Here is a 27,549-nt window from a genome sequence, read left to right on the forward strand (position 1 = left end):
TCTGGATCAGGTGCAGGCAGTGCATGCCCCACCCGGGGATGCCCCCTCAACTCTCTAGCCTGGTCCTTTATGATAATGTAAGTTTTAGAGAAAAGAAGTGGCTCCCGACTCCTGTTTGAGTTTTCTCAAGTGCCTTGTACTTATTTGGCACTAACTGGTGAGTTCTATTTTTAGTCACCAGCTTTGTGTGACATAAGAAAGTCACTCACTTCTCTGGACCCATCTGTGACAGAAGACACAAAAATTCCGTGTTTGCAGAATAATTAAAAACCAACAAGACCTTTTCAGAGTACTCATACCTGTCCTTTTTTTCCATGAGCACAGTATCTTATTATAGGACGAGTCAAGCAAGAATTCTCCCCATTTTACAGATGGGTCATCCAAGCCCAGAGATATCAAGTGATGTTTCCAAATAGAAAATGAAGGCCTAGGCCTTTCTAGAGTTTGCAGGTTGGGACCCACCTGGTCTACCTCCTCAAGTAACATGGACTGAAGCTAGCAATGTTTGTGACCCAGCCAACGTCTTGTAAGGTTGCTAATGACTCCCTGTCCTTAGCACTTCCTTGGCCTCCTCTACAGCCAGTGAACTACAGTGGTAAAATTAGGACACAGGTGTGCTGAGTCAAGGCTGCCTCAGTAGTGTTAGGATTCTCAGCAAGAAGCGACCCAGAACATCCTTGGAGCATGATGCCTAAAAGATCAAGGAGCAGGCAGCTGCAGAGTGTGGTAACTAGTTGCCCTGGTGTTTATCCTGAAAATACTGAGTATGTCTGAAAGGCAAAGGGCAAAATGGATCCTGAGAAGCACTAAACTCTCCTTGAGCATCAAAGGTGCTTATTTCTTTTAATTTATTTTTTGAGACTGAGTCTGGCTCTATCGCTCAGGCTGGAGTGCAGTGGCACGATCTCGGTTCACTGCAACCTCTGCCTCCTGGGTTCAAGCGATTCTCGTGCCTCAGCCTCCCGAGTAGCTGGGATTACAGGTGCCTGCTACCATGCCCAGCTAATTTTTATACTTTTAGTAGAGATGGGGTTTCACCACATTGGACAGGCTGCTCTCGAACTCCTAACCTCAAGTGATCCGCCTGCCCCAGCTTCCCAAAGTGCTGGGATTATAGGCATGAGCCACCGCTCCTGGCCGAAGGTGCTTTTTTCTTAATGGAATGGTAAACACCAAACATTTGGCCCTAAAACTCAAGACTCAAAACTCCACAAACTACTGTTTAGTAGTTTTCTAAAGTTCTACTACAATTAATGGGGACTGCTCAAAAGGCAATAGAGTTTATACGATGATGGTCCCAATTTAGCATATACTCAGAATTTAACTTATGTCTTTTCACTATTCTGTTATGAAAGACAGCATGGTATGTCAAAAACACTTCTGAAATACCATGGAGTTACTTAAAAATAAGGTGGTAGATCCATATATGTACATATTTTTGAGACAGTGTCTTGCTCTGTCACCCAGGCTGGAGTGCAGTGATACAATCATGGCTCACTGCAGCCTCAGCCTCTCAGCTTCAACCAATCCTCCCACCTCAGCCTCCCGAGTTGCTGAGACTACAGGCATGCGCCACCATTCCCGGCTAATTTTTAAATTTTTTGTAGAGATGGGGTCTTCCTATGTTGCCTGGGCTGGCCATGAACTCCTGGGCTCAAGCAATCCTCCTGCTTTTGCTTCCCAAAGTGCTGGGATTACAGGTGTGAGTCACTGCTCTGGGCCTAGATCCATATCTTTTGACCAATGAGATGGTCATTAATAAAATACCATGGGTATTTTATTAAGTGCAAAAAGGCAAATTATAGAGGAATTATCTACAGATAATTTTTAAACACTTTACATCAATATAATACTTTTAAAAACAGAAATGGATGTGGATCTATTTCTAAATATGAAAATACAATACAAACATGTAATGGTGAATGACTCACACATAAACGAAACATCCAGACAAAAACAAAAGTCCATGTGGGTTCTACCAATTTTTCAAGGAACACACTCAATTCCTATTTTTTTTTTCAGAATACAGAACAACAGCAAAAGCTGCCCAGTTCATCCGATACGTCCAGTATAATACTGTTTCCAAAATTAGATGAGAATAATTCAAGAAAAGGTTCATTTCATTTATGAATACAGTTGTCTAACTTGAGTAAAATATTTATTACCTAAGTCCAATAGTGAATTCAAAAAATACATCATGATGATCAAGTAGGGCTTTTCCCAGGCCTGCCAGGATGGCTCAGCATCAGAAAATCCATCACGGAAGATGTCCTGGGATCAGGCCACCGTGAGCCCCAGTGCCTTACTGTTCTTGAACTCAGAAGGAGCAAGAGTGAGCAGCATGGTGATAAAGTTTTATAATTAAACAAAAATGAAGACTAGGTTCGACCACAGAATGCCGGTGCTATTGTTATTTGAAAACCATGCTCTCCAGGGCTGAAATCTTCAAGGTAGTTGAGGCTTCTAGGGTGATATGAGATGATCAAGGACACGTTGGGAGAGTTCTAGCTTTGCCACTCTCTGTGTGGCCTTGCCCCATCTATTTAACCTCTGCCTGTAAAATGAGGGGTGGGATAGGTGAGCTCTGAGATCTCTTTGCCTGAACCAGTCTTTAGATGTAACCACTTCTTTCCTAGGTTGGAGACGGATTCTTACAAGTCCCGCGTCACGGAGCCTATACTCAAGGCCGTGCTTGGTAATTCTTTCCCACCTGTTGCCCCATCAGCGTCCAGCTACCTCTCTGAAGGAACCACAGCTTTCCCAGGGGGCAGGGGCCCTCTGGGAGGCCTCATGGCAACCCTTCCCCGGCCGTCCCCGCCCAGCACTCACCCGTGCAGTTCCTCTGCTGCACCAGCATCTGCTTCAGTTCGCTGAACTCGCTGGAGCCTTCCGTGGACTCCTCCGGCGTGTTCTCTGGCTCCTGCATGTCCAGGTCTGGCTGTTCCCCACAGGGGTCACCCAGCTCTGAGTCCTGGAAGCCGTGCTCTTCCACCTGTCCCATCAGGGGCTCAGGTGTCTCCAAACTTTCTGAGCCCTCGTCGTTGGTCTGTACCTCGATCTTAATCACGATCCCATCGTGTGCTGAGAGAGAGTGGGCAGGGGTGAGGAGGAGAAAAGAACCCAGAATGTTCATGCCAACTGCCCAGGTTTCTGCAGCCCTACAATTTACATCTCAATAAGTCTTATCTTAGAGACCCTGAAGAAATGTAATATTGAGTTGGAAATGAGTAGACACAGAATTTTCTGGACACCTTGTAGCTTTGAATACCAATACAAACTGTAGTCAAGTTAAAATAGATGCAAAGTTTGTTTTCCATGAGCTCCATAATTAAAAAAAAAATTCAGCATTGTCAGGGTTTATTTTTACTCTTATTTTTTCAATAGAGAAAGGTCTCACTCTGTCACCCAGGCTCGAGTGCTGTGGTGTGATCATAGCTCACTGCAGCCTTGAACTCCTGGGCTTACATGATCCTCCCATCTCAGCCTCCCAAAGTGCTGGGATGACAGGCATGAATGAGTCACTGCGCCCAGCCAGGGTTTATTTTAAAGAGATGCTCATTCCCTTTCTCAGTCAGACCAGCCAACTGGTAAAGTTAACACAGTTTCTCTCTCATCTGCTCACTCACAATCAGGTCGATGAAGAAAAGGCTACCTCCTGACCACTCCCACCCTTCGGCCCCATACCCTGAGGTGTCCAAAAAACAGACTCACATTCCCAAGCACGTATGCATGTACACCATGGGCATTTGGGTTTGCTTTTAGTTAAATAGCATCCTATTACGCACTGCCCTGAAATTTGTTTCTAAACTTGCCTATAGGTCTGTAGATGAATTTCAAATGATCATTACATACATAGGTGTCATTTTACATAAATGGGATTATAACACATTTTTGGTTTTTAGTGCAGTATTTTTTTCCATCTAATCTGCCTTCCCCTTCCCTTACTTCCCATTTCACCGCTATGACTTCCCAGGTAACTCCTATAATTTACCAGGACTTTTCTCTGTGCTTATGTTGTTATTCTAAACAACACATACACATTTATGTTTTTTCTTTTTTTTTTTTTTGGTCACTATTGGCCTCTTCTGTGTTCCTCTACTCAAATATCTTGTAGAAATCCCTTCAAACCAATTTCTTTTTTTTTTAGACAGAGTCTCGCTCTGTTGCCCAGGCTGGAGTGCAATGGTGCGGTCTCGGTTCACTGCAAGCTCCGCCTCCCAACTTCAAGCGATTCTCCTGCCTCAGCCTCCCGAGTAGCTGGGATTACAGGCACCCGCCACCACACCCGGCTAATTTTTTGTATTTTTAGTAGAGACGGGGTTTCACCGTGTTAGCCAGGCTGGTCTTGATCTCCTGACCTCGTGATCCGCCCGCCTCAGCCTCCCAAAGTGCTGGGATTACAGGCGTGAATTTTTTGTATTTTTAGTAGCGATGGGGTTTCACTATGTTGGCCAGGCTGGTCTCGAACTCCTGGCCTCAAGTGATCTGCCCACCTCAGCCTCCCAAAGTGCTGGAATTACAGGCATGAGCCACCACACCCGGCTTCAAATCAATTTCTACAGTGCTAATACATTGTTAAAAATGCTGTATATATTCCACGGTCAGGATAATACCGTGGCTTATTCATTCTTTCCCTAACAGAAGAACATTCGCTTTTTGTTCCCAGAGTTTTGCTATGGTGAACAAATGTTTACTGCAATGACAATAGAATATGTCATGTACACACATATTCATTCATTCATCGAATGTTTACTAGCAGACACTTACTGAGCACCAACTACATGTCATGTGGTCTAACGGCTTTTGATATATCCAGTGAAAAAAACATAGACCTTACATAAGGTGGTAGACACAATAAATAAATTACTTTGTATGTTAGAAGGTGACAAGTGCTGTGAGAAAAAGAGAAAAGAAACCAGGAGATAAATGAACCAAGCAGCCTCAGTCCTGCCCTCCTGAGGCTCTTCATGCTCCTCTGCCAAATCCATTCATTCCCTTACTAAGAAATCAGACAAACTCATCAGGCTGAAAATGGGTGCTAGATGACCTAAGCTGGATTCCTTCGGATGCGCGGCACTCCTTTAATGCCTCTCTGATTCACCAACTCAACTGGTTTGGAAGTGGATGGAATATAAAGCAGCTCTAATGTTCTCATTTACCCCCCCGCCACAGCCTTAAATGAAGACCTTTGATTCCCTCAGAACTGTGGAACTCTCCCACTCTCTCCAAAGATGTCTGTGTCCTATTCTCTATTAAAAGGAAAAGAAAAAGTCATCCATACCTCCATCCCCTACTTCCTACACTGGCTCAAAGTCACCATCTTTACCTCCCTTTTCTCTCCAATCTCAGGGAAAGTAATGTCTCTCTTCCCTCCTCCTGTCACTGAACTCCTCTGCTTGTTTCCTTAGCCCTGCCCATTTCTTTCTCCCTGGAGTTTTGCTCCATTAGTTGTGTGCCTTTTCCCGTCTGTCTTCAATCCTTGTCTCTGCACTAAATTGTTATGATCCCTCCACAAACATGACCACGACTCTAGCATCAGGAAAACTTCTTCCCTGACTCCACAAACTACTTAAAATATTTTGCTTGCTTACACCTTAAAATGATTTTTAAAACTATGTACTCCTTTGCACCTTTTTGAATAAATATATAAAATGCATCAGTAACTGCAAAAGATGTAATTTCTGGAGTACTGTAAATATTGATACTTTGAAATAAACTCTTCCATCACCCTTTAATGTCACCAATGGAATCTAAGAACCCCAGCAATTTTAAACCCACCATTATTCACTTAAAAATACATGAACAAATTCTTTGATAGCTGGAATTTTTATATCATTCCTTTTCACCTTGAACTTCTATTTCTATTCCCACTTTGCCCACAGAATTTTATCCTAATAGAACATATTTGTATGTTTAGAAGGCTTTTACTGATCACTTCATCTGCCACTCTGCCACAAAAATGTGTATGTAAGTTGAAAGTTTAATTTTGCTTTCATTTCTAATAACCACAGGTCTCTAAGTGTTCATTTTTTTTCTGGCTTAAGTTATCCTTAGTGATTATCACTATAGAATGATAAATAATTATCCAAGATAGAAAATAAAGAAACTTTGGGAAATGTATCTCTTATAAGGATGAATAGAAATTTTTTCCAATTAGTTTACTTATCTAGAAATCAATATTCTTATTGTAGAATGTATAGTTCAGAATCAATTTTAGTCTTTTTCATTTTTATATATGAAACCTCATTTACATTGGGAAACCTCATTTACATAAATATGTAGATGGGCTGGAAGAAGCTTTGTTATGGAACTGTCACTCAATTCTGAACTTCTGAATTATATGCCACGAAGATCACATGGTCAACATGATCATCAAAAACTGTTTCGAATGACCTATTAGCTCACAACATGATTAGGTTCTTTCAATTTTGTTAAAGGTAAAATATTGCAAACAACCTAAGCTGCAAGAGAACTTGCCATCCAGGCCCCAGAGTGACACGCTGCAGGACATGTATCTTAAAATTCTGAATGTTTTCTGTTTGGTGACCTGGGGGCTTTATGCCTCTGAGAAATGCTTTATAGTAAGATGGAGATGAGCAGGAAGTGACTGTTTTGTTTTGTTTTTTTAAGAGATGAGGCCTTGCTCTGTTGCGTAGGCTGGAGTGCAGTGGTGAGATCACGGCTCACTGCAGCCTCAACCTCCTGGCTCAAACCACCTGCCGCCTCAGCCTCTAGAGTAGCTGGGACTACAGGCAAGTGCTACCATGCCCAGCTAATTTTTAAAGTTTTTGTAGAGACGAGGTCTCCCTATGTTGCCCAGGTTGGTCTCAAACACCTGGACTCAAGTGATCTTCCCATCTCGGCCTCCCACAGAGCTACGATTACAGGCATGAGCCACCATGCCCAGCAGCCTGTTTTTTTTTTTTTTGTTTTTTTTTTGTTTTAAATAATGGGAGATGTAGATGAGAAGCCACATTTCAGGGACCACGTGCATTGTGTGCTTTTGGCTGATCAGTTGGACAAGAAGAGATGGACTAAGGACTGGAAATTGTGCCCTCAAAGCCACCTGTATTATGTCCCTCTTGGGGAGTACCCTTGTCCCCTCAAGAGCATGGGTACCTCAGCTTGAAGACTAGTGCCTTCAATACCTGGCCCTACTTCAAGACCCAACTCGGGTGTCCACCACTCCATCAAGCCTCTTCAGTGCTCTCAGCTGGACGTAGCTGTGCTCCTCCCTGAGCTCTAGGCATTCACCTGCTCCTCTTTGTGGCACATACTCTTCCTCCCTCAAAACAGGCAGTATGTACACACTTTCACCTCCCCTCCACTTGCTAAATAGCAGGGAACGCCAGCGTTTCCCACCAAAAATGTCTCCCCACCCCGAACAACTTTTCAAAGAGTATTGACAACCAAGCTGCATTTATTTATAAGCAGGAATTTGTTCTCCCATTTAAAAAATTAATCGAAGACACATACATTGTGGGAATATAGTTTATGAAAAAGGTAACATTTCAATCCAGTGGGGAAAAGTTTAAAAGGAATGGAGACAACTGGCTTCCTGATTAGAAAGGGAAAAAAGCTACTTCACATATTTCACATCAAACTCCTGATGAACAAAAAAATTTATGTATAAATAAGAAATTCATACCTAAGTTTTACAACTTTAAGCTGAGGAACAGGCTATCTGTAACCCTATGGGACTTCAGATATTCCTTCTGGAGGATGTTTGGTTATTCGCGCCAAACATATTAAACGTGCCCAACTCTTATCAACTATAAATTTTGCTATAAATTGTTTTGAAAGGATTCTTGTAGCTTGCTGTTGCCATCATTTGGCTATAAGAAACTTATTTAATCTGTGATTGGTTTTTAATCTTTGTAATAATTTGTGTTCATAAGAACTCCTGTGAGGTGGGGAAAATCCTATAAGTTGTTTTCAAATGTATTAAACCTTTGTGAAGACTGAATTTATTAGTTACTGAAAGTGATATAATGCTATATTTTTAGACATTTAGTTAAAATAAGCATTTAATTACTTAGACTTAGCAATTTTCTTTTTGTTTTCTAGGGCAAAAAATATTTTATTTTGTGTTTCAAATATTTTTATAGGTTTTTTTTTGAGATGCTCACAGACCTAAGATCTGTGATCATAGTGTTTACTAAATAAAATAGCTTGAGTAAATATTTCTACACTTGATACGAAACCCAGATTGGGAGGCTGAGGCGGGTAACGTCAGGACAAACTCCTGACGTCAGGAGTTCGAGACCAGCCTGGCCATCGTGGTGAAACTTCGTCTCTACTAAAAAATACAAAAATTAGCTGGGCCTGGTGGCAGGGGCCTGTGATCCCAGCTACTCGGGAGGCTAAGGCAGGAGAATCGCTTGAACCCGGGAGGCGGAGGTTGCGGTGAGCCGAGATTGCGCCACTGCACTCCAGCTTGGGCGACAGAGTGAGACTCTGTCTCAAAATAAAAAAAAAAAAGTGATAAATTTGAATACATAAAAGTTAAAAACTGCTATTACACGCGCACACACACACACACACACACACACACACAATATAAAAGTAAACCACAGGCCAGGCGTGGTGGCTCACACCTGTAATCCTAGCACTTTGGGAGGCCAAGGTAGGTGGATCACCGGAGGTCAGGAGTTTGAAACCAGCCTGGCCAAAATGGTGAAACTCTGTCTCTACTAAAAATACAAAAAAATTAGCCATGCATGGTGGTGGGCACCTGTAACCCCAGCTACTCAGGAGGCTGAGGCAGGAGAATAGCCTGAACCCAGGAGGTGGAGGTTGCAGTGAGCTGAGATAGCGCCACTGCACTCCAGCCTGGGCAACGGAGTGAGACTCTGTCTAAAAAAAAAAAAAAAGTAAACCACAAACTGGGAAAAGTATTCACATACATACCGTTAGACAAGAGCTAATATCCTTAATATTTTAAAAGCTTTTTACAAATCAATAATAAAAAGACGAGTAATCCAAAAGAATAACAACAAAGATTATTCACAGAGTAGTAAGACATACTAGTAATCAATAAAGGTATGAAAATATGCTCAACATCACCCTTATGGAAAGTCAAATAAAAACATCCAAATATTGTGTTTTTTCTACTTATTACTTTGGCAAATGAGAAAAAGATAAATAATACCTATTACTGGTAAGAGTGTGTAGAAACAAACATTCTCATGCTTAGAAGGGTGAAGGCATGTAAATTGGCACAAGTGATTTGAAGGGATTTGCCAGGATCTATTAAATTTTTAAGTGGGTGTATCCTTTGACCCAGAAAATCCATTTCTAAATAAATTCCAGACAAGTGCATGAAGATCTATTTATAATAATCTTTACTGAGGCGCTGAAACTTGTGAACACCCTAAATGCACATCAATGGCAGAGTATTTAAATAAATTATGAAATCAATACACAGAATACTACTGTCAGCTATGAAAAAGAACACGACAAATTTATATATTCTGACATGTAAAAATGTCAATGATATAGTATTGAAAAAAGAAACTTGCCAATACTTCTATATTGTCTGAATTTTTTACAATGATAATGTGTATATGTATTACTTATATAATTAAGGCCATGTGTATGTAATCACATGCACATAAAACTGGAATGAATAAACTGCTGACTCTTGGGAGAAAACTATAGGGGACTTTCACTCTCTCTGTACTTTTTCTTTGTGAAATTAAAAACCAGTATTGCCACATTAACTCTCTCTACCAGCTCAAAGTAAATAAATATTGGTGGACACTGACTTTCCAATCTTCGCATGGCTATACTTTCTGTTAGGTTTTTTTAATTAAAAAAAATTTTTTTAAGTTATACATGCACATAGGCTAGTGGAACATAGTTGAACAGTTCTTCAAAACTTCTTTTTTTTTGAGATGGGGCTGCATCTTCCACCCCTTGGATTCAAGTGATTCTCCTGCCTTAGCCTCCTGAGTAGCCGGAATTACAGGCATGGGCCACCACACCCAGCTATATATACATATTTTGTGTACTTTTTAGTAGAGATGGGGTTTTACCATGTTGGCCAGGCTAGTCTCAAACTCCTGACCTCAAGTGATCCACCTGCCTCGGCCTCCCAAACTGTTGGGATTAGAGGCGTGAGCCACCACACCCGGCCCAAAACTTATTTTTAAAAAAGTTCTTTTCCACTCCTCTGCCCCCATTTCCTGCTCCCCGAAGCAATCACTTCAATGATTCCAGCTGACTCTTTGGTCATTTACCTCCATAACTCTAAGTAACACACTTATATTGCTACTCCTTGAGTTTTCAATTTTAAGCATCATCCATTGACTTCCAAGGGATGACAGTCAGAACCATCTCCTCCGAACTGATCCTGCCAATACAGTTTTGTTGTAATTTTAGTTGGATCAATACTGGGTGTTTACCTCGCTAGATTATATCAATGTTATTTATAACTAAACTCTGTAGTATTCAGTGAGTGCCTCCTATGCCTGTAAACCTTCTTGCTTTCCCTAGATCTGACACTTATTTCTTTTGCCCAGCTTACGACTAATTATCATGAACTTAGCCCCAAACTCCCCCAACCTTACCTTGCTGTGTAACTCTCCTTTCCAAACATTCAAATATATTGGGTATTTATCCATTTCATCTACTTGAAGACAAATTTCTGGGACCTGTGGAGGTGCCCCACTCGACTGGCTGCCTCTAGGTGCACAGCTGACCTCTCGGAATGCCCCTGGGCCGTGCGCCTGGAGTGCCTCCACCTCTCTCTCAAGTTGGGGTTTGTAATGCCTCCTTCTTGGTTTACTTCCTCATTTTGGCAAAGCGCCTGCCCCAGTTTGATAAAGGATTTGTGGAGACTTGAATATCTAAAAATGTCTCAGTTTCACTCATATTTAATCGAAATAGTCTGGCTAGACATTGAATTATAAGTTGGAAAATATTTTCCTTTGGAATTTGAAAGGCACTACTCTACTGTCTTCTAGCTCCCAATGTGGTTACAAATGTCTGAGGCCATTCTAATTCTCGTTTCTTCGCATGACTCTGTTTCTCTTCCCTGGAAGCTCGTAGGATTTCCTTTGTTCTCAGTTGCTCTGAAATTCCGTGCTGAAAGTGTAGGTCTATTTTCTTCCAGTGCTCTGGGCAGCTGGCTCTTTCAATCTAGAAAATTACGGCTTTAATTGGCGGGACTTTTTCTTGAATTATTTTGTTGATAATTCCCACCTGTTTCTGCTACTCTTTTTCTGGATATTCCTATTATCTGGATGTTGGACTTCCATCCTTCAGTTTTCTTATTCTTTCCCTATTCCCTTCCATCCTTTATTTTTATTTTTTTCCCTATTTTCTTTTCTTTTAGCTTTATTTTCTGGGATGTGTGCTTATCCTCCAACACTGCTCCTGAGTCTCTAATTTGTACTATTACATTTTTTATTTCCAAGAGTTCCTTTCTATTCCTTTTTTAAAAAAAACAAGCATTACACTTTTGTGTCATGAATGCATTCACTTATTTGATTTAAGGATTTTACATGTAAGTATTCATATATACATTTTTCCCTCTCTGCATGGTCTCTGTTCCTCTAAATATATTTTTTCTGATTTCTTTACTTGTCTCTGTACACCACAGACTTTTCCCAAATGTCTTCTCGTTCTTGGTTGTCCACGGAGACTTAAAAGGGGACACTCAAGAGAACAGGGAGCTGAGTGCATTTGGGTGGGGCTTGCTAACTATGGGACTCTGTTTGGCCCATAGGGTGCTTTGGCCAAGTCATTTTACTCAGAAACCTCTTGGGCTGGTCCCAAAAGTCTCCAGATAAGCCTCTTCCAATATCCTTCCCAATGGGTTTAATTCTGGGTGTTGGCAACATTTTGGGAGTCGAGTTAGGGAAGAAGGCTGGAGAGCTCAATATCTGCATGTCAAGTCTCCTTCTTCCCGTTTTCAATATGGTGCCCCACCCTCAACTGTGCCTGGTGCCCATGTCCAGAGAGCCTCCTTTGCACCCTCTCCAGAGAATAAGCCTGTCACGTATCAGGGCTAGGGAGAGGCAGATGCCTGCAGTAGGGACTGAGGGAGGCAATGGGAGCTGAGGGGAGCGTTAAGCGGTCTCTTTAAAAGATGTTCAGCCAGCTGTCTGTGTTTAGCCTCACTTCATTCCTATTTCCAGGGATCCCTAGAGTCTCTGGTACTATTAACTCTTGAGCCCCAAGCAGGTGTGGGGGTGCAAATTGGGTTTCTTCTCAGTTTTCCCCAGTACCAATTTCAGATTCAGCTCACCACATCTATCCACCTGCTTCAGGGCTGAAAAACTTCGTTGCTATTTCTCCTTTCTTTTTAAAAGTTTCTTCACTCTTGTTTTAGAAGGATTTGGGAGGCCGGGTGTGGTGGCCTGTAATCCAAGCACTTTGGGAGTCCAAGGCGGGCAGATTACCTGAGGTTGGGAGTTCGAGACCAGCCTGACCAACATGGATAAACCCCATCTCTACTAAAATACATAATTAGCCAGGTGTGGTGGCACATGCCTGAAACCCCAGCTACTGGGGAGGCTGAGGCGGGAAAATCACTTGTATCCTGGAGGCGGAGGTTGCAGTGAGCCAAGATCGCGCCACTGCACTCCGGCCTGGCAACAAGAGCGAAACTCCATCTCAAAAAAAAAAAAGGAAGGATTTGGGAAGGTGGGAATGAATACATGTTCAATCTGCCCTGCTCAACTCAATCTTTCATTGTGTACTGTTTTAAAAAATATATTTTTACTGAATAAGAAGTAATATATGCTCACATCAGAACATTTTAAAAAACATAGAGAAATATGGCTTTGGTATGTTTCCATCCAGTTTTTTTTAATCTACTTTTGCTTACATCATTGACCTCACTATAGTTACATTTCCCACTTCTACATCCTTAATCCTCCTATCAACTGGATCATTCCCATTAACATTTCAAACAAGCTTTAGCGATCCCCATCTTAGGCAAACAAGAATCCCCCCAACTGTCCCATATTTCCACTCCCCCACAGCTACACTTCTTGAAATGACTGTCAGCACCTGCCATCTCTACTTCCTCGCCTCCCACCTGCTCCTCACCCACTGACTATCAGGCTGCCACCTCCACTAAGGTACCAACGTTTGTCTTCCTAAGGTCACTGATGATTTTTAGCTTGCAATCCAATGGACACTTTTTAGTCTTCCTGTTCCTAAACCACACAGCAGAATACAACACGGTTGGGCATACTCTCTCCTTCTGGAAACATTCTTCTCTAGAAATACCCAACAAGGCAGTATCCTAATTTTCCTGCTACCTTTCTGGCCACTCTTTCCGTTTCCTTTGATTCCTCTGGCTCCTTCTTTTTCCAAATCCTACAACAGTGGTTTTCCACCCTGGCTGCAGATGAAAATCACCTTGGAAGCTAAAAAATACTAACATCTGGGCCCCATCATGAACAACATATTCCAAATCCCCGAATCTGCCCCAAAAGCCAGGGTTCTGCAGGGCATGGCTTGTGTTCTCCTCTCTTCCCCCTCTACAGACTGAGCAACCTAATCTAACTCTGCGGCCGACACCCAAATGTCCAAATGTGCCAAGGCCAGATGTCTCTAGCTCAGACCTCAGTTCTGAACTCCAGACTCCTTTATTCAGCTGCTTTCTCAACACCTGCTCTTTGATGTCTCACAGGGATCTCAAACCTAATGTGTTCAAAACGGAATTCTCAGTGTTTCTCCAAATCTGAACCTTACATTACCCTCCCTCTACTCTTACTTAAGCCAGAGGCCTGGGGGCCATCCTTAGCACCTCCCCAGCCCTCCTATTCAACACCCACCAATCCCTAAGTCCTTCCTAGTCCACTGCCAGAATATATCTTGACAACAGCCACTTCTCTCTCAGGGCGATGCCAAGGTTTCCTACCTGGAAGACAGAAAGAACCTGCAAGTAGTCTCCTAGCTTCCAGACCATCCCCCCTGCAGTGAGTTCTCTACGGAGCAACCAGAGCCCTACTTAGTCTTCAGGTTTCCACTAGAAATTCCACGTCCTCCAAGAGGCCTTTCTGACTTCCCAAACTCAAGGGCACCTTCCCTGTCGTGTGTCTCGCAGCCCTGGATGCTCTGCGTCTCAGCTTTGTCACAGCTGGTGCCCGTGCTTTCATCTGTGGGGGGTGTTTTGGTTGTTAATGTCAGTCGCTCCACAGGAGTTAAGTCTGAGGGCAAGGGCCTCAGGGTTAATATAGTTCTTGACACAGTACCTGCTACCAAGGAGATCTGATGAACTAAATAAACATATGAGTGAAACTTATGGTTTCAAAACTCTTCATAAATGTGATTTTAGTGTGTAATAGTCTATCATACTGTGATTTGTATTTGTACATCTTAATCTATATTTTGGATTCTTTTTCCTGCTAGACTCTCAGGAAGTAAATTATTAGGTCAAATGTAAGAACATTTAAAATATTTAAAATATACTTAAAAATAAGCCAGGTGCAGTGGTTCATGCCTTTAATCCCAACACTTTGGGAGGCTGAGGCAGGTGGATCACTTGAGATTAGGAGTTCATGAGCAGCCTGACCAACACGGTGAAACCTCATCTCTACTAAAGAAAAGTACAAAAATTAGCTGGGCGTGGTGGCACACACCTGTAATCCCAGCTACTCAGGAGGCTGAGGCAAGAGAATTGCTTGAACCAGGAGGTGGGAGGTTGCAGTGAGCAGAGATCACGCCACCGCACTCCAGCCTGGGCAACAAAGTGAGGCTCCATCTCAAAAACAAAACAAAACTATATATATATAACTATATATAGTTATACATATAGTTATATAGTTATACATATAGTTATATAGTTATATATATAGTTATATATATAACTATATATATATAGTAAAGAATACATACATATTTTCAGACTAGAAAGCATCAAATTGCTTTCTCGAGAGACTGAAATGATGAACCCTCTGAGTGGCAATGTCTGAGCACACAGATTTCAGCCATGCCTTCTGGTTCGCTTTACTCTTTGCCAATTTGCTAGGTGAAGATGGTGCCTGGCTTCTCTGGCCTCCATGGCCACCCTTCCAGGGCTGTGAATGAATGGGAGCCCCTGTTCTGAGTATTTGGAGGGTTGACATCTGAATCATCTTTGCATCTCTTTGCCCTTGGGAAGCCAACCATTAAATGATAGTTTATTGAATGAATTTACTTAGCCAATTCATAAAATTGTCATGTTTGGTATATTTGGAATTATGAGAAGTCTCAATTTTCTGGACTTTTACCCCTTTGTCTCATACTTTTGGTCTGGCCCATGGCTGGATTTGCTGCCATTCTGCAAAAGGAGAAGGCGCTTGGACGGACAGGTTACCACTGGAGTGCTACGGCTCTGATACCTGCAGTTTTGCAGAACCAGCCTGCAATGGCGAGGCCGGGGCCTTTGGTTTAGCACAGAGGTGCGAGTGTGCGGCCCACTCTGAGGGGCAGCGGTACCTATGTCCTCCCCTGTCCTCCCACTGCAGACTCCCAGGGCCTGGAGATGGTGACTGGAACAAATGACACATTTCAGCCACACAAGGAGGCCTCTGTGAGGCCGCTTCTTCCAGCAGAAGCTCCTGTGGATGTGCATGTGTCAGAACAAACCCAGCCCAGGACCGAATGGATTTGGGTTATTTGCTTTTCAATTCTGGCCCCATTCTGTGGGAGGCCATCTGTGATGAGGCAGGGAAAAGCAGACAGAGAAAGGGGATCCATGCTCTTGCATCCAGCCCTTCCAAGAAAATTCTATGAGAGCAGCACCTGAACCGCAAGGCCCCGTTGGGACAGCAGACTGTATTTTAGGATTTTAACCACAAATCATCTCTCCTGACTTCTCATTCTCTGCCTCGCAACACTTCTTTCTCATTTCTTCCACCTAGAATCTCTCTATTTCTACTTGACCTTTGCTTTTGGATGTGGCCACTCAAACCTTTAAGGTTCAGACTGATTTTCCTCAACCAAAAGTTCACCCTGCCATGTGCCACACTGTCACCAATCCCTCATCCTCATCACTTTTTAAATTCCTCTTTTCTGTCTGCCAGAATGAACTCAGGATTAGCCCCTCTCCTCGAGTTAAATTTTAGGCAAATCCATAGAAAGTGACACCACTGGATTTCTCTGGGACATGCCAGCACTTGTATTTTTACAGGGTTCTGTCTCTCCCAGAAGTCACCTTCCCACTCAGTACATGGGGCCAACATTACTCCCATGTTCCTAGAACATCTGCTTGGAGCCAGTTGATAGGTCCCCACATCAACGATATTAGTTCCTAACAAGACCTGGCTGTTGGCCCCAAACAGAGTTCTCCAGGTGGATCATCCTCTTTCAGCAGACATGATCGCCAGTAACTCTCAGCTATGTTCACACGCCACACCTGCCCACGAAGGACAAGGATCAGCTTCTGCTGATGACCATCAAGATAAGTGATGCAAGTCCAAGGGCAGTTCCAAAGCAGGGGCTTCAGAGAGCAACCATGCACCACAAGAGCGCCTGCAGTGTGAGTGTGTGAGCCACTGACCCAGCTGCTGTGAATGGGGCGACCTCCAGGCACACCAACAGCGGCTGGTGTATACTGAGCCACTGCTATGTGCCAATCACTGTGCCAGGCCCTACGGTTAGATATTAGTGCCAGTTCTATTTTATAGATGAGGAAACTGAGACTCTGAAAAGATCAAGCAACTGAAATCCCACCCCCAGTAAGCAGAAAAACTATACTCAGATACAGTCAGCCTCACACCAGAGTGTGCACATGAGCCACACGGCCTCTGGTCAGTCTCGCTGGGTGCATATCTGCTGACTCCACCTACACGCTGTCCTGCTGAAGCTGTGCATGTAGGATGTTTCTGGTAAACTCCATGCCTGCCCCTTATCCCTCCACTGACCACCTGCAGGACTCAGGGATGTGGCCCTTTTCTCGGAAGTTCCAGGAATTTTAAGCACTAATGACTGCTTGACAAGGGACTGCCTTTCTTTGAGTTTCTTGCTTTATTTCCTACAGAGAGTGAGGTGACACTTGGTCATGTCAAAAAATTCCTGAGACAGTGAACCCAACAGCATTCCCATTAATCAACAAGTTGGGCCACTGGTGATCATGGCACTCCAAAGCAGGTCCTGGCACCTGCGGGCCTCCTTCCTGCTAACATATCCTGGCAGGGCCTACCTTGGATTGTGCTGCCTCATGCTGGGGCTTCTTGAGTACTGAAAGATCTAGAATGCAGAGCTGCAGATCACCCTTAGCCACTCACCAGCACTGGGATCTGTCGGCGTTTCGCCCTCCTCAGAGTCTTCCTGCTCCTGCATGGTGGGCCGCTCCCCGCGCTCCATCTGTGACATGAGGTCTGGTTTGGAAATTGCATAGTCTAGGCAGAAGAAAGGGAAAAAAATATGCTCTGGGATGAGGTTGCACTGCATGTTGTTAAGGTATCATCTGTGGGCACGTGATTCCAGGAGCAGCTCCTCAACTGGAGACCACAACGGAAAACCACCAAGTCTCCCCCTCTTTTCCCAAGAGCCCCCTGTGGGTGTGGGGGTGTGGGTGTGTGTGTGTGGCGGGGGGTAGAGGGATCATGTTGCTCAGAGGTAGTCAAAACCTGCCCAGGTTTTCATGATAAAGGCAGAAGATATTTGAAATTTGGTAAGGTAAAAAACTAATCCTGGCCGGGTGCAGTGGCTCACACCTGTAATCCCAGCACATTGGGAGGCTGAGGCAGACGCATCACCTGAGGTCAGGAGTTCGGGACCAGCCTGGTCAACATGGTGAAACCCCATCTCTACTAAAAATGCAAAAAATTAGCCAGGCGTGGTGGCGGATGCCTGTAATCCCAGCTACTCGGGAGGCTGAGGCAGGAGAATCACTTGAACCTGGGAGGCAGAGGTTGCAGTGAGCCAAGATCGCACACTGCACTCCAGCCTGGGCAACAAGAGTGAAACTCCGTCTCAAAAAAAAGAAAAAAACAAAAAACTAATCCTGATAAAAATCTAAAAGCCATAAAATATCGATAGATTTTCTTACATAAAATGAGTTTGCAGTTCTTTGGAAATAAAGTTAAAAGATGAAGAAACTTGGAGGAAATATTATACATATATATACATGTTTGACATATGGCAAAGGGTTAATATCCATAGTTATATATAAAGAACTTCTATAACTAGTAAAATTGCAAAGCTATAAATAGGTAATTCATAGAAGAAATATGAATGGCCAATAAATATATAAAAAGATGCACAAGTTCACCGGGCGCAGTGGCTCACGCCTGTAATCCCAGCACTTTGGGAGGCCGAGGCGGGCGGATCACAAGGTCAGGAGATCGAGACCATCCTGGCTAACATGGTGAAACCCCGTCTCTACTAAAAATACAAAAAATTAGCTGGGCATGGTGGTGGGCACCTGTAGTCCCAGCTACTCGGGAGGCTGAGGCAGGAGAATAGTGTGAACCCGGGAGGCGGAGCTTGCAGTGAGCCGAGATTGCGCCACTGCACTCTAGCTTGGGCAACAGAGCGAGACTCCGTCTCAAAAACAAAGAAACAAACAAACAAAAAAAGATGCACAAGTTCACTAATCATCAAAGAATACATATTTAAATAAATGAAGTAGGCTGGGCGTGTGGCTCACGCCTGTAATCCCAGCACTTTGGGAGGCCGAGGTGGCTGGATCACAAGGTCAGGAAATCGAGACCATCCTGGCTGACACGGTGAAACCCCGTCTCTACTAAAAATACAAAAAAAAATTAGCCAGGAGCAGTGGAAGGTGCCTGTAGTCCCAGCTACTCGGGAGGCTGAGGTAGGAGAATGGCATGAACCTGGGAGGCGGAGCTTGCAGTGAGCCCAGATCGTGCCACTGCACTCCAGCCTGGGCAACAGAGCGAGACTCTGTCTCAAAAAAAAAAAAAAATTAAATAAATAAATAAATAAGGTATCATTTTTCACCTATAAAAAAGGCTAATATTTAAAATAGAAGAACATCAGCTCAGGCCAGGGTATGAAGTGGCATTTTCACACACCCTTGCAGAAATATCAACTGGCTCAGCCTTCTGGAGGGCACCAGGCAGTAGCCATAAAACTATAAATGTGCATCCTGTTTACTTGGCAATCCCACTTCTTAGTATCTGTCCTACTGTAACACACAGAAGTGCACAAATACACAGAAATGTTTATCATAACACTTTGTAACCGTCAACCTACTCTTCAGCAACAGCAGACAGGTCAAAAGCCCTAATGGTTCACGTGGAACACTGCACTGTCTTTCCAAGGAGTCCTACGTGTGCTGACATGGAACACTCTCTATCCCCCTACATTAGGCAAAATAAGTAAACGGGCCCCTCTGTGCAAACCCCAAACTGCATGTGCCTCAGTGCATGTATCATGCTTATATCTGCACATGCAAAAAAAGATGAGAGAGAACACAGGCCAAAGTGTTCATGGTGGTTACCTCTGGGGAGTGGTACTGGTAAATGGGTGGTGGTTGCTCTTAATTATATAAATCATTTAAATTGTTGAATTTTCACAATTAAAAAAAGAAAAAAGAATTTTAAAAGGAAGGGAATGTATCCTATGGAAAGGTATGTATAAAATTATCAATTCTAGCTGGAATCAAAGTTTCTATGTGACAACACATTTAAATGTTTAAGATAACGTTTTTTGTATATACCCAAAAAGTTCTCCATATCAGAGAAACAGATATATATACACACACACATATATATGTAAGTAAAGTATATTTTTCCAGGTTTTCATCCTTAAATATTCTTAATTAAAATCACAAGAATCTACAGACTTCGGGGTAAGGCAGATCTCCATGAAATAAGCATTTAACCTCCCTGATCACAGCCTCAGTGTTCAGGCACCTGAATCATCAAACAGGAGTGTGAACACCTGTCTTAGCCTCCCCAACATCTTGGCTGTGCAGGTCCAAGGAGATGATACTTGTACAGCACCTCAAATGTGGCTGGTACACGGGAGACACTCAGCACACTTTCCTTTCATTCTTTTTTCCTTCCTTAATAATAGTTTGCTGGACAAACTAATTTATTTAAAAAGGGGTCCCCATGGGGAAAAATATGATGACGGAGAGACCACTGATGTCTAGGTCTTTCTCCTCCTCCTTGCCCCAGCAGCTTCTCCGAGAGTGGGGTCTCAATTTACAAGCCATTCTGGCCTGGGCCGCACTGATGAGTGTGGGTATATGAGGGCGTTTGCTTTAATTTGTTGTGATCTCTACAACTCTGTTCTCCTTGCTTGCAACTATTGGCTCTGCTGGGGTTCAGAACTCCCTAAGTTTATGAATGCACCTTGAGCTGGCGTCCAGGCAGCCCCCAGCGAGCGAAGGCTTCTCCTTACCCATGGAAACCAGGGACTCGTAGTTGCCCCTCATCACGTTCTTGTAGAGCTCCTTCTGCCACTCAGACAGGTTTCCCCACTCCTGCTCCGAGAAGTGCACAGCAACATCATCAAATGTGACAGGGACCTGAAACCACACAACAACTTGGCTCAGACCCGCTGGAAGGCAGTGACAGGCCCACGGCTGGCCAATCCCAAGGCCCAAACTCCTGGCTCTGGGCCTTCACCTAGGACTTTTCTAGAAGTCTGGCCACTGTCCTGGCCCCAAAGAGTGAGGGACCTGTCTTGTCGGATCCTTTTCCTCCCCTTCAGGATATAATTCTTGCAGCTCTAAAGCATGGTCTGTGGACCAGCAGCAATGGTGCTACCAGGTAACTTGCTAGAAATTCGGACTCTCCAACCCCACCTTAGACCTACTAAATAGCTTCTGCATTCAGTAAGATCCCGGGGAGATCCATGTGCACAGTAACATTTGAGACATACCGGGCTAGAGAACAGAGTCTGTTTTCTCCCTACATATGGCTGTGAAAGGGGGCAGCAGCACTGAAGAAGAGAAAGCAAGCCAGTCCACGCTCAAGCTCTTTCAGAACCTTCTGGAAAATAATATGGAAACCTAACTTCTCTAGCTTTTGAAAGGAAACATCTTGAAATCAGTTTTCTTGGCAGTAACATGGCTTATAAGTGAACTCATAAAAATGTGGAGCGGGACAGATCCTTGTGATGTTTAACCCAAGCTCCTTCCTCTGCTGCAACTGTGAAGCTAATGCACCCTCAGTGACTGATGGTAAAGCCTCTCCACGGCTCTCATCGGCCTTCACTTTGCCTTCATAGTCTCTCACACCATGGACAGCTCTGCTGAACACCCTTCCAAACTGACAATCCCCAATCCCAGGGGCATTTCTGTACTAGCCTATACTCTCATCAACAGGAGAAATCATTTGATTTTGGCATGTCCTAGCAACTGGGATCACTGTATTTTTTCCTTTATCAACCACCCCTTTCTTTCATATTACACTACATTCCTAAACCACACTCCAATTCAGATCACTTCCTTGGGAAGCCCCAGTTGGGATGTGCTTACCTTGGGAACTTCTCCATTGCTGCCGGGGGGTAGCCGCAGGATCCAGAAATTTCTGTTTTTCAGCAGGTTCTCCATGTTCTCCAGCCGCCTCTGCAGCAGCCCATACTCCTGCAGCAGGGTCCCCAACACGACCCACTTGCTCTCCAGATGGTTCGCGAACTCCACGGCTGTCTTCTCGCAGTCGGCTATCTTCTTTTCATTTGTCCCCGTCCTGCCTTCCAGGGTCAGTAGCCTCATGGCCTGGGCCTCCAGCTTCCTCTCCACTGCTTGGACGGCAGCCCACACAGCCAAGCGGGTGATCTCTGCCGTGGGGAGCGGCTGTTCCTTCTGGACTGCAGAAGAGATCTGGAAAGGGGTGTCCTTTTGGGAAACCGGGCTCTGGAGCAGCGGGTCCATGTCAGTCTCGGGAACTGTTGGGGAAAGGGTCAGGGGGTCTTTCTCAGGAGCTTCAGGGGAGTGAACGGGGGCTTCCTGGTGGTGGGGGGAGTGGGAGAGAAGGGAGACTTCTTGTTCAGCAGCAGCTGGGGGTGGATACTGGGTCCCTTCCTGGGAAGCCAGGGGGCCCTGGAGAGAAGTCTCTTGCTCAGAAGCGGCAGAACACAGGAGTGAGGGTCCCTTCTGGAGCACATGTGGCATCCGGCCAGAAGTCTCTTGCTTGGGAGCACTGGAAGTTTGGGGCAGGGAGCCTTGACGGGGAATGGTGGGAGACAAAGAAGGAATTTCTTTGGGAGGAAGAACGCGGGATTGGAACAGAGTTTCTCGGGGGAGTCCAGCCGGGGCCTGACGTAAGGTTTCTTCTTGTGGAACACTGGGGAACGACAGAGGTGATGAGCGTTGGTTCTCCATGTCCAGCTGCTGAACCTGTGTTCATGGAAGAAAGGAAGAGGATTGAAGGCCACAGTCTCCAGCTAGCAAAATAAATCCCAAAGACAAGTATACACATAAAAAGTGCTTCCGTTTCGTAGCAATAATATGTGCCCCTCATATGTGAATCTCTTCTAGAGACCACAGCACCAATTTAGACATCAATTATAACACTATTATGAACCGCAAATGAAAGATGATTATGCTACCTTTTGTTTCTTACAGAGCCATCTCCTTTTTCACAACATACATTGCACGGGTACCTTACGAACAGCAGTGTGGGAGAGCGGAAGGGTGCTGGACTCCTGTTAGAGCTTTTGGCCCTGTCTACACCTATTGCCACCTGTGTCACTCTGGATCGGTCGTTTGACCTCTCTGTTCTTAGTGTCCTGTGTCCTCATCCATAAAACGAGGATAATAATATCTGACACACACACTACCTGAGTTGTTGAAGCATTGAACATAAAACTTTGAGAAACAAAAGAGCAGAATTTTGTAAAAGCCAAGCACTTACTATCCCACATCTCCCAGCAGGGGTGGGGGGCTCACCAGCAGGGGCCAGAACTGTTAATGTTCTTAACTGGAAGGTGGACTTGGCATCCAGCCACCACCACTTCTACCAGCATTAGGCCTTTGTGGTGCCCTGGGTTCCTTCCTTCGCTTGGTCCAAAAGTGAGGACATGACATTATCTGAAGTTTCCCAGACTCTTACTCTTTGATAACAGTTGCATTGCAGACTCATCTCAATGAGTCAGTATGGTATATGTATGTTTGACTTGGAAACATCTTCTATGTGCCCGGCCCCTGCTGTAGAGGCTGAACAGGCTTCTGGGTATTCTGGCCTGGCTTCTGCTATAAGCAGAGCGAGACATCGAGGCAGGTGAAGGCAGGCAATTCAACCACTCCTAGGAGTGGGCAGCAGTCCATTGCAGCAGGTGTGCTCAGGTGGTCTGGGTTCCACCCTGGGGTTTCCGACATGGGGAATGAGGAAGCAGTGAGGCCTGGAAGGATGGGGAAGTAGAGCAGAAGTCAGCTGGACTGGTGACTTGTATCCAGATTTGGGGGGACTAGACCAACATAAAGACTTGGAGTCCTTCTGGGATCTCAATGACCCACGCTCTCCTTGTTCCTCACCCTGCCATACTCACATTGAGAGAATTCTTGAATCACTGGGGAGGCGAAGCCACGATCTTCTGTGAGTAACTAGTTATGTATTTACCTAGATCATCAGTATCTTTATTGGAACCTAACACAATTTCTCCTGTAACAATTTCTGTCCACTCCCTCATCATCTTCCTTCAGTCAATCTGCTCAGTCACTATGCTCTATATCCAAGTGGTCTTTAATTAAAATTTCAATTTTCTTCCGTTGAAAATTGGCATAGCCCCAGTGTTCAGTCTGACATATAGTATGTGTTCGATAAATGCCGGCTGAAGAGTAAATTGTTGAGTTACAAAAAAATTATTAGGATAAATAATGACGTTCCTTTAGTCACCTATCAGAGACTTATCTAAAGCAATTCCATATCTTCTACAGCTTTTTTTCTTTTATTGGTTCATTTATAGGTGACTTAACTGTGACAGCATCACACTTTTAAGCCACGGATTGAATATTCAAGATCCTATTCACAAAAGGTTTTTGAGATAGTATCGTCTAATAGCCTCTGCCGCGAACCAGACATGAGCGCTAATCAGCTGAGAATGGCTAACAATTATCCAGCATTTATTATGTGCCATGAGCTGTGTTAAGCATTTTAAAGGATTATCTCATTTAATCCTCACAAAATCTATGAAACAGGTACTACTAGAGTTACTATCCATACTTAGTACAGGAAGACACTGGGGACAGGAGAGGCCAAGCAACTTGCCCCAGGTCACCCAGTGGTCTGGTTCCACAGCCTGCAGGCTACCTTGAGGCCTTAACTGTCAACTGAGGCAGCTGGCCAGGCAGGTGTGTGCTCTGAATCCTTTTTACCTCTAAAATCCCGAGGCCTGGATATTATTTATACACAAAGACCTGTGGCAGGTTTGATAGGGTTGGGAGAGGTGGGGAGGAAGGCCTTGCCTTTAGAGATATTATCACTTAAGTTGGGGTCAGGGACCTCTTTGAAAACCTAATGAAAGTTTTGGGTTCTTCTCCTCAAAAAAAACACAAGGGCACATACACAGAATTTTGCAAACATCTTCAAGGAACTCACAGACCCCTAAACCTGCAGGCTCATCAACAGCTAAGCCACCTCTCAACTCTTCACTCCCTGTGAAGGAAGCGCTGGGGGCCCTCGAGGCTAGGCGCCTGGCTCTCAGGGAAAGTGACTGCCTAACGCAACACAATAGGCACATTACAGCCCTTGCCTTAGAGGGAGATTAGGGTATCTGCCTAGCACTAGAAAGAAGAAGGGGAAAAAATCCCTGGGGAGCAAGTTAGTCTCTCTGAGTAATGCAGAGGTTTAACTGAAACAATGAAACAAAACAAAACAAAACAAAACAAAACAAAACCCTCCAGTATAGTAAACAGAACCAGCAGACCAAGGCATCTTTACCAGCTAGACGAATCAGAGCTCAAAGGAAAATACTATTTCTTTGCTATTATTAGACTGTCTCTCTCCATTTCCGGATTTGGAGGACTGTAGAGGGGCCACAGGAGGGTGTTCCCTCCCTCGCCTCCCAAATAAAAGCCCTTTGCTATAATTTCATCCATCCCGGTAAACCTGACGCTTATTTTACCCTAAGCAGAAAGAAATGACCAAACAGAGGGAGGGAGCTGTAAATATATCTAAAACGAATAAGCTCAAATTCTCAAATTGCTGGTAGGGGGTTGGAGGGAGAATTCTTCTGAACCATATTTGTAGGATTTAACGGTCCCTCCTTCCCCGACGGATCAGGAGTGGACGGAGTCTCCAGGATTCATGCCACATTAGCAGAAGCATCCATAACCACAGTATCTGACTTATTAAGAAAGTCATGGCATTTTTTTGAATGACCCAGTATGGTTCACCCAGCATTATATACCATTCAAGGGCCCCGAAGGCCTGAGCCCAGAGTAAGGCACGTAAACATCTTCGTTTGATTTTATTTTCTCAGAGTTTTTTTTTTTTAATTAAAGAATTGGGAGGCTTTTTAGAAAGCTATATATCCTGCCTCCTTCCTGTGTACACAATAGGAAACTGAGGCTCAAAGGCACTGACTCCCATGCAGTAATCCTCTCACTAGCACGGCCAGGGCGTCTCAAAGAGCAGGTCTGCGGGAGGATCTGAGGGATGATTTTTTAAGAGTGTCTCCCTGAAGAGGAACATCAGCCCCCAACCCCTGAGAAGCTTACTCCCCAGACACCATCTGTCAGGGCACTCAAAGTTTAGCCTGCGACCTTCCAGACGCAGAGGCCGGAGGCAGAGGCTGGAGCTCAGAGGGTCACCTGCTCCCACCGCGGAGATGCCCAGCTGGGCGCTGCCCGGCCTCCCCCGCCGCCCCCGACGGGCCGCGTCCGCTGCCAGGGCGGCCCAGCCCCTCACCCAGGGGCGGCCGCCGCCAGAGCCACCCCCTCCCCGTCCAGGCCCGCAGCCCTCTGGGCAGGCCTTTCTGGGGCTGCCGCACCGTGCCACGGATGCCTTGCTACGTGACCTTGGGGCCGGCAGGGCGGGTCGCCGCCAGGTGTCTGTGCCTCAGTGTCTCCGTTCTGCGAAATGGGAGAGCCGCGTCAGCGCCGCGCCCGGGCCGGGGAAGGCTCCGCGGGGCCGAGCTCTGCGGAAAACGTGCCGGCGGCTACCCCGACGGACGCAGCGCGGGCCCCGCAGGGAGCGAGCGCGCCTCCGGGCGCCCCACCTCGGGGCCGCGTGTGTGCCGGGCCGGGCGTGAGCGCAGCCTCCCTCGCACGGACGGCGGCGAGGCCCGTAGCCCTCCCCCACCGCCCGGGTCAAGACGTGCGGGCCCCTCCAGGGCGCCCCCACCCCCCGCGCCAACGTCGCAGCGTTTCTGCCCCTTACCGAGATCCCAGGCCGGGCCGCCGAGCCCGGGACACGCAGGCCGTCCCCGGGGCCCCGAGGCCGCGCGTCCGTGCGCGCGCGGGCCGCCCTCACAGGAGCCGGGGCCGCCTCGGCCATGGCCCTGCGCTGTCCGGCCCGGGCCCCCGGAGTCGCCGCCGCTACTGCCGCCGCCGCTGCTGCGCGCGGCCCCACGCAGGCCCGGCCGCCCGGCGCTCTCCGCAGGCGGCGCCGGCCCAGCCCTATCTTCCCCGCCGGGGCTCGCGCGCGGCCGTCGGGCCCCGGCCTGCTCGGGGCGCGCGGGGCGAGCGGGCGCGGGGTCGCGGAGCCCGAGCGGCGGCGTCGGAGCGGGGCGCGCGGCTGTGCGGGCGGCCCGGCCGGCTGCGTCCCGGCGGCGAGCTGGGCCCCGGCCCTCAACGGCGGCCCCCGGCCCGCGCGCCGCCCCTCTGCGGCCGCGGCTGGGACCCCAGCTCCGGCCCCGGCCCCGGCTGCGAGCTGCGCTGCCGTCCCGGCGCCTCTTCAGCAGGGGAGCTGCACAGCAGCTGCCATGTTGCTACAAACTGCATCCTGGGAGGCATGTCCCTCTCAGGCCGTTTAAAGAGAAACACTCCGAGGCTCGTCGGAGGCTGCCGGAACCCAGACAGCTCCATCTACAGCCGGTAGGAGCGAACAGTGTCGAGCGAGCCGCCCGGCGGCGACGGACACGCCCTGAGCCCGGGCCAGCCCGTCGTGGAGCCCGGGCCGAACCGCCGGGGCCTCCCACCCTCCAGGACCCTCCGGCCTCTCACCTGGGGTCCTCGCCTGCCCAGGCACCCTCGGGCGAGGCCGGGAGGCGCGCGGGCGGAGGCGCAGTCGGAGCGCGCAGCCCAGGCGACGTGCCGGGGTCTGGAGGCGGCTTGATTGGCTCCGACAGCCTTCCTCCCGCCGATCCCCTGCGCCTCTCACACCCAGAACCCGGGGTCGTTCCCTTTCAAAACCTGCGCTCACAAAGGGATCTAAGAAACCCGTCACACCAGAGAAAGCCCGGAGTTCATGTGACCAGCTCAGTGCAGCCCGGGTTCCAGGGACGCGGGCTGTGCTTCCAAGGGGAGCCAGGGGGTTGGGTGCTTTTGTGAAATGCCCGAGTGTTGTTTTCGACATGAAAGGACCGAATTCCTAGAATCAGACCCTGCTGGGGCTGGAAGTGGCCAGACGGGTCATTTAGGAGGAAACTGAGGCCGAGTGGGCAGCGACTTGTTTACCCTCAGTCACAGTATGAATGAATGCTCTTTGTAACCATGAGAAGTCCCAAAAGAAATGCAGGAGCTTA

At 46.3% G+C, this 27,549-nt stretch overlaps 1 protein-coding gene across 3 annotated transcripts in view; it reads right to left on the reverse strand.

The window, feature by feature from the left end:
• Positions 1–27,114, reverse strand: part of ZNF777 (zinc finger protein 777) — a 29,507-nt gene extending 2,393 nt beyond the window's left edge. Inside the window, exons 1-5 of one of the 3 annotated variants that reach the window (XM_519469.8) lie at positions 27,029–27,114; positions 21,401–22,261; positions 20,320–20,446; positions 17,229–17,342; positions 2,830–3,081 (exon numbers count right to left, since the gene is read on the reverse strand). In XM_519469.8, the coding sequence (XP_519469.3) occupies positions 2,830–3,081; positions 17,229–17,342; positions 20,320–20,446; positions 21,401–22,246 (1,339 nt within the window). In that variant the 5' untranslated portion in view covers positions 22,247–22,261; positions 27,029–27,114. Of the gene's footprint in view, positions 1–2,829; positions 3,082–17,228; positions 17,343–20,319; positions 20,447–21,400; positions 22,262–25,881; positions 25,984–26,243; positions 26,491–27,028 lie in introns of those variants that run through there. The other 2 variants (XM_009454469.5, XM_063815773.1) reach the window with 2 other exon arrangements.
• Positions 27,115–27,549: the final 435 nt, after the last annotated feature.

Source organism: Pan troglodytes, chromosome 6 (assembly GCF_028858775.2).
Source record: "Pan troglodytes isolate AG18354 chromosome 6, NHGRI_mPanTro3-v2.0_pri, whole genome shotgun sequence".
In the NCBI taxonomy this organism is placed as follows: domain Eukaryota; kingdom Metazoa; phylum Chordata; class Mammalia; order Primates; family Hominidae; genus Pan; species Pan troglodytes.